The 12,416-nt window shown below is 48.2% G+C and overlaps 1 protein-coding gene across 2 annotated transcripts in view; it reads left to right on the top strand.

The window, feature by feature from the left end:
• Nucleotides 1-12,416, top strand: part of LOC137323954 (ATP-dependent 6-phosphofructokinase, liver type-like) — a 95,079-nt gene that overhangs the window by 70,562 nt on the left and 12,101 nt on the right. For both annotated transcript variants that reach the window (XM_067988102.1, XM_067988103.1), the window contains exons 15-19: nucleotides 16-103; nucleotides 1,055-1,207; nucleotides 7,755-7,919; nucleotides 8,710-8,771; nucleotides 11,340-11,451. In XM_067988102.1, the coding sequence (XP_067844203.1) occupies nucleotides 16-103; nucleotides 1,055-1,207; nucleotides 7,755-7,919; nucleotides 8,710-8,771; nucleotides 11,340-11,451 (580 nt within the window). The remainder of the gene's footprint in view (nucleotides 1-15; nucleotides 104-1,054; nucleotides 1,208-7,754; nucleotides 7,920-8,709; nucleotides 8,772-11,339; nucleotides 11,452-12,416) is intronic.

The following is a 12,416-nucleotide window of genomic DNA, read 5'->3' as shown; positions in this document are numbered from 1 at the left end:
GCTTTCTTTTTGCAGAACGCTGCCTGAAAAGTGCATGGAAAAGCTCGTGCAACAGATCCGCAAGCTTGGTATCCACGCTCTCCTGATCATTGGTGGTTTTGAGGTAAGATTTACACATTTTTGTCCAGTCATAAAACCTCCTGTCACTCTTTCCTGCTCCCTCGCCCATGCAGTACCATTAGGCTGCTGGTAGGGGGTGATGTCGAGCTCACAATGAACAGTTCTCAGCATTGCCACCTGCTGATATACAGTGGTACTGCAGCCATGATTTGTATGTAGTTGAGTTGTATTTTAATCTTTTTTGTAGCAATTCCAGAAAACTATGTTCGTATGAGGAATGCCTCCCTACTTCTAAAAGTCCCTTATAAATTCTCCTCTTTGACTTTTCTCCCCTCCTCTCCTGAAGGTGCTAACTCTTGCTGCGGTACAATACAGGAAGCCCTGCAACTGGCCACGTTAGCCTAGAGCGCGGGATATGGTCGGCTGTTTAACCATGGGAGGGGCACTCCCAGCTGAGCCTGATCCCTAATCCTCACAAGGCTGATATTGAAAGAATAACTGGTGATGGGTTCAAGTCCCCACATAATCTAGGCTGGCACTCCCAGTGCAGTACTGAGGGCACCAGCTGGCATGATCCAGGTGTACCGCCCCCCCCACTCCGAGCTCTCAGATTTTAAGGGTGATTATTATCCTTTTTAATGCCCCTCCTCCCTCTCTGCATTCCTCGCTCTGCTGAAATCACGACCCATCACATTCTCCTGCTCTAACTCATTCTTTCCCGGGAACCATCAACATAATTTGACCTCCCTCAGTCGTCCCTTCCTCCCACAATCTGCGGGCCATTACCATTCAAGAATTGGTGTCACCGACCCACCATCTCCTCTCTTTTTTTCCCGTTTCCCAACCTTGGCGGCCTCCTCCAGCACGGGGCCCAGGCCCTCCATTCTTGCCTTTGCTTCACGAGGAGGCCCGCATTGCTGTTTTTTGAGGTACGAATGGAACGGGTGACGTGGGCGCGTGCATTGACCAGCCCGTGTTTCTCCTTCCACGCCAGGCCTTCGTGGCGGCGCTGCAGCTGACGGAGGGCCGTGAGCACTACGAGGAGCTCTGCATCCCCATCTGCGTCATCCCGGCCACCATCAGCAACAACGTGCCAGGGACAGACTTCAGTCTCGGCTGCGACACTGCCGTCAACGCAGCCATGGAGGTAAGGAAGGGTGAGGTGGGGGGCATAGGGTCAGGGGGAGGCCATTCAGCCCCTCGAGCCTGTTCCGCCATCAGTTAGATCATGGGTGATTTGTATCTTAAATCCATTTACCTGCCTTGGTTCCATATCCCTTAATACCCTTACCCAACAAATATCTATCAATCTCAGTTTTGAAATTTTCAATTGACCCCCAGCCTCAACAACTTTCTGGGGGAGAGAGTTCCAGATTTCCACTCCCCTTTGTGTGAAGAAGTGCTTCCTGACATCACCCCTGAACGGCCTAGCTCTAATTTTAATGCCCCCTTGTTCTGGACTCCCCCGCCAGAGAAAATAGTTTCTCTCTATCTACCCCATCAAATCCTTTCATCATCTTAAACACCTGGATTAGATCACCCCTTAATCTTCTATAGTATAGAATGGAGGGGGTTTACTGGTGCTCAGTGCTGCTGGCCCTTGCACCCTCTCCTGCTGCGTGAGGCCTACAACACGGAAGCTACTGTGCCTCCTGGTGGGCTTTGGGCCCACCGCACAAACATTCTGGAGGGAAATTGGGAAGCACCTTTTCCACACAGAAGGGTAGTGGAAATCTGGAACCCTCTGCCCCAAAAGACTGTGGATGCTGGGGGGCAGTTGGAGCTTTCAAGTCTGAGATCAATTTTTTGTTAGGTTACGGTATCAAGGGATATTGGAGCAAAGGTGGATAAATAGGGTTGTAGTACAAAAACTCCAGAGACAAGAGCACATAATCTAGGTTGAAACTCCCAGTGCAGTACTGAGGGAGTGCTGCACTGTTGGAGGTGCCGTCTTCCGGTTAAGACATTAAATTGAGGCTCCATCTGCCCCCCTCAGGTGGATGTGAAAAAACCCATGGCACTATTTTAAAGAGGAGCAGGGGAGTTCTCCCCAGTGTCCTGGCCAATATTTATCCCTCAACCAACATCACTAAAGAACAGATTATCTGGTCATTATCACGTTGCTGTTTGTGGGATCTTGCTGTGTGCAAATTGGCTGCTGCATTTCCTACATTACAACAGTGACTACACTTCAAAAGCACTTCACTGGCTGTAAAGCGCTTTGGGACGTCCTGAGGTTGTGAAAGGCGCTATATAAATGCAAGTCTTTCTTTTCTTTAGATCATGATCCAATTGATCAAGGGGCTGAATGGCCTACTCCTGCTCCTATGATCCTAAGAGCTACATGTACTCCATGGGTGGGGTAGAACTTGGCAAGGGGGATGTTGACAGAAACCTTTGGGGTGTTAGTTGACTTTTCGTTCACCATGTCCGGCCAGAGCAAGGCGGCAATAAATGAAGGATGCCGGTTATATTGCCGTATCCGTGGAGTTCGGATCCCCAGAGGCCGGCGCTATAGTGAGCAGGCCTCGCCCGGGGGACCGGTATTAAACGGACCAGCTACTGTGGGCAGTTCAAGCAGCTGTTTGGCGTCACCTTCTATCCGCCCCCATCCACTGTTTCAATACATTTAAATCAGCCCCTTATGAAGTGTTAATTTCTGAAAGACATTCACAAATGCGGCAGCAGCGGTTCAGGAAATTGACCAGGGTGGGTCGTGGTGAGCATGGGTCCGTGAAGCACCATCTTCCCTCGCCACAAGGGGGCGAATCAGGCCTCGGAGATAGCAGAGAGGAGCAAAGTGAGGTTGAGCCCTGGTATTGGAGAGATGAGGAAAGTGGCGATTAGCTGCAGCTGGTCAGCTTTGGAAAGAGGTGTCTCAGAATAGACCTTATAAAGATCATTAATGGGAGAGAGGAAGCAAGTAAGGGGTACGGTCCCCCACTGCATCTAGCAGGAGCGTTCGTGCTAAGGCGGCATGAGGAAAACACTTTTTTACACAGCGAGTGATTATGATCTGGAATGCACTGCCCGAGGGGGTGGTGGAGGCAGATTCAATCGTGGATTTCAAAAGGGAATTGGATAAGTACTTGAAAGGAAAAGATTTGCAGGGCTACGGAGAAAGGGCGGGGGAGTGGGACTAGCTGGATTGATCATGCAGAGAACCGGCACAGACTCGATGGGCCGAATAGCCTCCTTCTGTGCTGTAACCTTTCTATGATTCTATAACCCGATTTGCTCATTACACATGGTGGACTGTAAATCCATCAGACTTCCTAATAACGTCCTCTAAGAGGAGAAAGTTCCTAACCAGAAAGAATTGAGTTGCTGCTGCCTGCTCGTCCTAATGTAATCACGAATAATGTGCTTCACATCTTAATTCCACTCAGCGGAACCACTTTAAATAATAAAAATGAAATTTTATGGATTTAAATAATCAAACGAGATGTGAAGCTTGCTAAGTTATATCCATTCCTTGGTCCATATAATCACCAGCTTCTCGTATAGTAACAGTTAGACTGAGGCGGTCGCTGCCTACAAACCACCCTGGTCAATTTCCTGAACCGCTGCTGCCGGATTGGTGAATGTCTTTCAGAAATTAACGCTTCATAAGGGGGTGATTCCAATGCATTGAAACAGTGCTGCAGGGTGAACGGCAGTGGGAGGAAGGTGAGTCCAAACAGCTGCTTGAACTGCCCGCAATAGTCGGCCCACTTAATACGGTTTAACCGGCGCCTTTGTAATTGACGCCTGTGGTAATGGCAGATGGTCAGGATAATTCACCCGATATAGGGGGTTCCCTAGGACATCTTGGAGCAACTGGAGAGGAACTCGGAGCAACTGGAGGGGGTGGAACCAGTTGTCGTGGTCCATGTCAGCACCAACAACATATGGAAGAACAAGGAGGAGGCCCTGCTAAAAGAATATCAGAAGCTAGTAACTAAATTAAAAAGCAGGACCTCACTGGTGATAATCTCAGGTTTATTACCCGAGCCACGTGTTATTTGGCATAGGGATAGGCAGATCAGGAAGGTGGCTGAAAGAGTGGCTGAAAGAGTGGTGTGATAAAGAGGGGTTCCATTTCATGGGACACTGTCACCAGTACCGGGACAGGAAGGAGCTGTACCGCTGGGACGGGCTCCACATGAACCGGAATGGAACCAGAGTCCAAGTGGAAAGGATAAATAGGGCGGTGCATAAGGCTTTAAACTAGCAAGATGGGGGGAAGGATCTGGTAGCAATAACAAAAGCTTAAAGATAAAAGAAACAGGAGACGAGTGTAAAGGTCAGACCAGGGTAAGGAATAAAGATATAAACGGCCAAGGGACAAATACGGTTAAAAAACAGAAGTATAAAAGGACTGTGTGAGAGGAACTATTAACGATGAATTAAACTGCCTGAACAGCAATGTACATGGGAACTGGAGGTAATAATCCATAGCGAGAAACCAGATGTAGTGGGAATAAGTGAAACATGGCTACTTAAAGAACAGGACTGGCAACTAAATATTGCAGGTTATAACATAATCAGAAAGGATAGGGAATGAAGAAGGAGGGGTAGAGTAAGCTGTACTTATTAGAGATAACATAATGGCAGTAGAAAAAAGGGGCATAATTAACAGAATCCATATGAATTGAAATACAAGACAAGAAGGTATCGATCGCGCCAGTGGGGATATACTACAGACCACTTAATAGTGGAAAGGAGGTGGAGGAAGAAATATGTAAGCAAATATGTGAAATGAGTAAAGGACATAGAATAATAATCATGGGAGATTTTAACTATCCCCAAATGAACTGGCAAGAGGTAGGTAAAGGGGTACAGGGAATGGAGTTTTTACAATGTGTGCAGGACTCATTTCTTACCCAGTATGTGAAAAGCCCAAGAGAGGAAGCTCTGCTGGATCTAGTAATGGGGAATGAACCAGAACAGATAAGAGAAGTAAGTATAGGGGAACATCTAGGCAATAGCAATCACAACATAATAAGGTTTAAGATAAACTTTGAGAAGAACATAAGTAAGATGAAGATCAAAGTAATAAATTGGGGAAAAAGCTGATTTTCAGGGGATGAGAATGGAACTAGGGAAAATAAACTGGAAAAATTTACTGATTATCAAAGGAATAGAACAGCAGTGGGAAACATTTAAAACGGTGATCGATAGAGTCCAGGAGAAATATATCCCTCTAAAAAGAACAAACTAGCCAGTAACACACTATGGATGAATAAAGAAATAAGGGTAAAAGTGAAACTGAAGAACAAGGCATACACTAAGTATGTAGACAACAAAGGAGAGGATGGTAAAAGGGAATACGAAAAGGTTAGGAAAGAAGTCAAAAAAACAAAGAGAAACTACAAAATTAAATTGTCAAGGAATATAAAAGGAAATAATAAAGTATTCTACAGACACATAAATAACAAGAAAAATCAGAATTGGGATAGGGCCACTAAGCAATGCACACAATAAACTTGCAGGTAACGACAGCGAAATGGCAGAAATATGACTAGTTACTTTGCCTCAGTATTTACCAGGGAGACTAACGTGGTGGGCATGACATTAGGAGAAGCGATCAAAAAAGATATAAAGACAATTTAAGTTAGAAAGGGGAGAGATAATTGATAAACGAACCAAATTTAGAGAGGATAAAACCCCTAGTAAGAATGGATTACATCCACGCATATTAAAAGAAATTAGGGAAGAGATAGCAGGGGCACTATTACACATATATAAAAATTCATTAGAAAAGGGAATAGTGCCAGAGGACTGGTGGAGAGCTAATGTGATTCCTATATTTAAAAAGGGAGATAGGACCAGTCCAGGGAACTATAGACCAATTAGCTTAATGTCACTGGTAGGAAAGATAATGGAATCCTTACTCTAAGATGTAATAGAAAGACATCTAGAAACCGAAAATATAATAAAGAATAGTCAGCACAGATTTCAAAAGGGAAGGTCATGATTGACCAACCTTATTGAATTCTTTGAAGAAGTAACAGAAAGGGTAGACAAGGGTAATGGAGTAGCTGTAATACATTTGGATTTTCAAAAGGCCTTTGATAAAGTACAACATAGTAGACTCATGACGAAGGTCAGAGCATGTGGAGTCAGGGGACAAGTAGCAGAATGGAAAGCAAGCTGGCTACAAAACAGAACACAGAGAGTAGGGCTTAAGGGTAACTACTCAGACTGGCGAAAGGTGGGAAGTGGTGTTCCACAAGGATCGGTGCTGGGACCACTGTTGTTCACCATTTACATAAACGATTTGGACTCGGGAAGCAGAAGTGCAATTTAAAAATTTGCGGATGACACCAAATTTGGGGTATAGTTAAAACTGAGGAGGACTGAGACAAAATACAAGAAGACATTAATAAACTTGCAGAATGGGCGTGTAATTGGCAAATGAATTTCAATATAAATAAGTGTGAGGTGGTGCATTTTGGTAGGAAGAATAAGGAGGCACATTTTGCTTGGATAATAAGAGTCTAAATGGGGTAGAGGAGCAGAGGGATCTAGGGGTACAGATACACAAATCATTAAAAGTAGCAACAGGTTAATAAGGCCATTTAAAAAAAGCAAACAAAGCACTGGGGTTCATTTCTAGAGGGATAGAATTGAAAAGCAGGGAAGTTATGTTAAACTTGTATAGAACCTTGGTTAGACCACACTAGGAGTACTGTGCACAGTTCTAGTCTCCATATTATAGAAAGAATATAGAGGCATTGGAGAAGGTGCAAAAAAGATTTACAAGGATGATACCAGAATTGAGAGGTTATAACTACCAGGAAAGATTGAACAGGCTGGGGCTCTTTTCTCTACAAAAGAGAAGACTGAGGGATGACCAAATAGAAGTCTTTAAGATTCTGAAAGGGTTTGATAGGGTAGACGTAGAGACGATGTTTCCACTTGTGGGGCAGACCAGATCTAGAGGCCATAAACATAAAATAGTCACTAATAAATCCAATAGGGAATTCAGGAGAGTGGTTAGAATGTGGAACTCACTACCACATGGATTAGTTGAGGCGACTACCATAGATGCATTTAAGGGGAAGCTAGATAAGCACATGAGGGAGAAAGGAATAGAAGGATATGCTGATAGGGTGAGATGAAGTAAGGTAGGAGGAGGCTCGTGCGGAGCATTGACATAGACCTGTTGGGCTGAATGGCCTGTTTCCATGCTGTACATTCTCTGTAAACGGGGAGGTTATAAGTGGTGGGGACTGTAATAATAATTTCAGATACGCCAGAGCAGAGGACAAGTAGACTTGAGGTACTGAGGCTATTTCTACAGGAGCAGCAAAGGCTAAGAAACTTAGCAGGAGTTTTTATAGAATTACAGAGAGTTTTGATAAAGAGTGAATAGAAAAAGACTGTTTCCTCTGGCTGGGGGAAGGGGTTGTCAATTTAAAAACTCGCACGAAGAGAGTGAGGAGAGGTTAGGAGAACGTAGGCAGCATCAGAGCATTGGATGCTTTTCCATAGGGTGTAGTTGAGAATTATTGCATATTTTAAGGGAAAAGTAGATAAGCATTTGAAGTGGGGCTATGGGGGAAGAGTGCAAAGCAGTGGGATTAGTTTTGGCTTGCTCCAGGAAAGAGCTGGCACAATTGTAAACATCTGTCTCTCCAGGGTGCAGGATCTCTGGGCCAGTTTGCTTGACCTCTCTGCGTGTCACTGAAGTTTTTTTCCCTCTGCAGACCTGCGACCGCATCAAGCAGTCTGCGTCAGGTACCAAACGACGTGTCTTCATTGTGGAGACCATGGGAGGTTACTGTGGCTACCTGGCCTCGGCGACGGCATTGGCTGTCGGGGCTGATGCCGCCTACATCTACGAAGACCTGATTAACATTCATGACTTGAAGGTGCGTTCATGAGATGCCAAGCAAAATCTTGACTGTGGGGAGGGGGGAACACTCAATCCCTTAGTTTTCCCGCTGTAGTTACTCTCCCTTCTCCTGAGGGTACTGACTGGCGCTGGGCTACAATCCGCTGTCCGCTGCCCTAACCGAGTGGCCACCATTTCATTGGAAGACTATTCAACTGCGTGGAGCATCACAGCCCAGCCGACATCAGCAATCACGCGTTCCCGACAGGGGGTCAGTCGATTTGCGATTCAGGCAGAACCCTGCATGATGGTTTTTATTCTCATCCCAGCGGCGCAAAGTCCAATTGTAGTCTCCCCAATGTTATCGAATGATACAGCACAGAAGGAGGCCATTCGGCCTATCGTGCCTGTGCTAGCGAAAGAGCTATCTAATCAATCCCGATCAGTCCTAAATCCCTGCTTTTTCCCTAAAGCCCTGTAAATTTCTCCTTTACAAGTATTTATCCAATTCCCTTTTGAAAGTTACTATTGAATCTGCTTCCACCGCCCTTTCAGGCAGTGTATTCCAGATCAGAACAACTCGCTGCGTTTATAATTTAAAAAAATTCACCTCATCGCCCTCACCCTGGCTCTTTTGCCAATTATCTTAAATCTGTGTCCTCTGGTTACCGACCCTCCTGCCACTGGAAACAGTTTCTCCTTATTTACTCTATCAAAACCCAGTCAAACTCCTGTCGGTTTACTTCCTGAGGGGCCCCTTCAGGGAGGGCGATCTGGTTGGGAGGGGCTGGTTTCCTAGCTCTTGACGCTTTGCTTTGTACCTGCAGGCCAACGTGGAACATCTAACCGGGAAGATGAAGACGACAATCCAGCGAGGGCTCATACTGAGGTGGGCTCCCACTGGGGGGAAAAGAATCGTGGTGCGGGGAGGGGGGGGCAGGATGTGGGCATGATGGTAATGCCAAGTAACACGCATGATTCTCTACCAGCCCTGCTGTCCTTCTGTAGGTGGCGTCCGAGGCTCAGTGGGCAGCACTCTGTCCTCTGAGCCAGAAGGTCGTTGGTTCAAGTCCCACTCCAGGGAGCTGAGCACATAATCCAGGCTGACACTTCAGTGCAGTGCTGAGGGAGTGCTGCGCTGTCAGAGGTGCCGTCTCTTGGATGAGACGTTAAATTGAGGCCCCTTCTGCCCTCTCAGGCGAACGTAAAAGATCCCAGGGCACTTTTTCGAAGAAGAGCAGGGGAGGTTCTCCCCGGTGTCCTGGCAAATATCCCTCAACCAACATCACTAAAACAGATGATGTGACTATTTATTTCATTGCTGTTTGTGGGACCTTGCTGTGCCACATCTCCCTACATTACAACAGTGACTACACTTCCAAAAGCACTTCATTGCCTGTAAAGTGCTTTGGGATGTCCTGAGGTCGTGAAAGGCACTATAGCAATGCAAGTCTGTCTGTCTGTCTTTATGGACAAGGAAATATTAGTGTCCTCTAAATACGTTCTCCTTCTGCTCGTCTTTGCTGAGAGGGCAGTGAGACACCCAACTCTTGTAATTCTCGACGGTCTCTTTTTAACCTGGATACCCTCCCCCTCCGCCACCCACAGCGTTAAACGGGGCCGCTGAGCAAAGAAGCCAGTGAGACTCCAAAAACTGATTCTCACTGAAATTGGAGCTCTGCCCTGAATTCCACACTCGCTGCAGCAACATGGCTGCACTCAGACTCTGATGGCGCCATTCTCCAGCTGGCCACCAGAGGGTGCCTGTGAGCTGCCGAGGTGTGGGCCGAGCATTCCCTCTGGCTGCTGAAGCCTCTGTATCTGTTGCACCTCGTCAGTAACAACGCCACTGGGGAATTGTGTGTGGTGTTATCTTCAAATAGGATTATATCAGTGGTTGAAATGGGGTACGGACAAGAGGCGGGGCATCCAGCTGCCCCTCCCCCTCCCACCCACACCCCTTTTTCTTGATCGCCATGAAGTCACGCCCCCTTAGCGTCTGCTCTGCCTGACGGAGTTGGGGCCCTTTCCCTTCCCAAATTTCCTTATCTCCTGGAGGAGCTGACTCTTAATTGGGATACGGCCACCTTGCCCGAGTGGCCCTTCCATTCTTCATGGGTGAGGCCAGAGGGTGAGTGTCGTCACGCTATTCGACCACCGAGGGCATCACAGCGGAGCCCAATCTCACCCAACGTCGACATGAATACATTTTACAACAGAGTGACAAGATAGTGAGACCTCCAGCCACCACCCCCTCTCCTCCACCACCGCCCCCCACCCCCCAAACTAAGGCGGAGGCCAATTTTGGTGCCTCTATTGCTAACCCCTGGTTGAGATCAGCTAACTCACTACAGACCAAGAATTCAGTCTGGCACCTTCTGGTCTAATTGGTTCAGTGCTCTGCCATATACTGTCCCATTGTGTTCTGACCTAGGGCAGGTCCTAACTCAAGTCTCACACACGAGATTCTTGAGCCACTTACTAGGGAAGAGTAGCTCAGGTGCTTTTCTGTTACCTTCTGTACGGTTTTTATCTTCAAAGTACCATCTACTAGGTGGGCTGCAACCCAGACTGAAGAGGCCCACCTGCCCTTTATGACGGTGGTGGGAGCCACCCGGACATATCAAACATTCCACACTGGACGTCAGCTCAGTGTCCACAGCTGGCGTTCCGGTCTCCGCTCGCCGGGGCCGTCTAGGGTGGGGTCCGAACGCAGCCCTTCTGACTCAGAGACAGGAAGGCCCCCACTGAGCCAAAGGCTCACTCCCTCCTGTGCTGCACCGACCACCAATGTACTACCGTCTCAGCCCTGGGAAAGTACCACTGAGCAGTGACTGAGCTTCTGCAGAGGTGTGGATTCTGGGGGTCAATTGAAATTTTCGAAACTGAGACAGATGGATTTTTGTACGGTAAGGGTATTAAGGGATATGGAACCAAGGCGGGTAAATGGAGTTACGATACAGATCAGCCATGATCTATAATTGAATGGCAGAACAGGCTCGAGGGGCTGAATGGCCTCCTCCTGTTCCTTTGTATGGAAAAGCCACCGTTGACCTCCATTACATGCACTCCTTCCCCCCCCCACCCCTGCATAATTGGTGCTTGATGCTGACTAAGGTAGCAGGGCAATCTGCATCACAGACTGGTCCATTCCTCCACAGGAGGGGCTGGGCAGTCACCAGAGCCTCCTCCATTTATGGGATGTGGGAGCTATGACCGTGCCATTCAGTGCTCCAGCGCACCAGACCTGGGCCTGCGAATCGCCCCTCCCAATCTCAGCCTTGGTGGTGAGGGTGGGGGCAACAATTGACCCGAGAGGGCGGGCAGCAGGGACAAGTGCCCTCACATCAGGTCTGCTGTCGGAGGACTGACGGAGGCCTGGGAGCACACTACCTGTTGTTTGCGTAAACATTCGAGGTGACATTTCGTTCTCTCTTCCCTTCCTTTTTCCCTCAAGAAACGAGAAATGCCACCAATATTACACCACAGAGTTTTTGTACAACCTCTACTCTGCGGAAGGGAAGGGAGTGTTCGACTGTCGAACCAACGTGCTGGGCCACATGCAGCAGGTAAGGGACACCCGAGGGCAGAGACTCGGGAGTTTCAGGTACCTGTTCAGCGAAGGAGTGAAGAAACATTAAGGCGCGTTGTCTTTGGGGAAAAAAAGAGCTATCGGGGTGACCTCATTCAACTTTTCAAAGATTATAAAAGGAAATGACTAAATCCTCTGCAGGCAAACCGATCCCCGACTCTGCTCCGGTGATTACCGATCCCCGACTCTGCTCCGATGATTACCGATCCCCGACTCTGCTCCGATGATGATCGATCCCCGACTCTGCTCCGATGATTACCGATCCCCGACTCTGCTCCGATGATTACCGATCCCCGACTCTGCTCCGATGATTACCGATCCCCGACTCTGCTCCGGTGATTACCGATCCCCGACTCTGCTCCGGTGATTACCGATCCCCGACTCTGCTCCGATGATTACCGATCCCCGACTCTGCTCCGATGATGATCGATCCCCGACTCTGCTCCGGTGATTACCGATCCCCGACTCTGCTCCGGTGATTACCAATCCCCGACTCTGCTCCGATGATTACCGATCCCCGACTCTGCTCCGGTGATTACCGATCCCCGACTCTGCTCCGGTGATTACCGATCCCCGACTCTGCTCCGATGATGATCGATCCCCGACTCTGCTCCGGTGATTTCCGATCCCCGACTCTGCTCCGATGATTACCGATCCCCGACTCTGCTCCGATGATGATCGATCCCCGACTCTGCTCCGGTGATTACCGATCCCCGACTCTGCTCCGGTGATTACCGATCCCCGACTCTGCTCCGGTGATTACCGATCCCCGACTCTGCTCCGGTGATTACCGATCCCCGACTCTGCTCCGGTGATTACCGATCCCCGACTCTGCTCCGGTGATTACCGATCCCCGACTCTGCTCCGATGATTGCCGATCCCCGACTCTGCTCCGGTGATTGCCGATCCCCGACTCTGCTCCGGTGATTGCCGATCCCCGAC

The sequence above is a fragment of the Heptranchias perlo genome, chromosome 7 (assembly GCF_035084215.1).
Source record: "Heptranchias perlo isolate sHepPer1 chromosome 7, sHepPer1.hap1, whole genome shotgun sequence".
Lineage (NCBI taxonomy): Eukaryota > Metazoa > Chordata > Chondrichthyes > Hexanchiformes > Hexanchidae > Heptranchias > Heptranchias perlo.
This window is presented reverse-complemented; position numbering and strand designations above follow the sequence as displayed.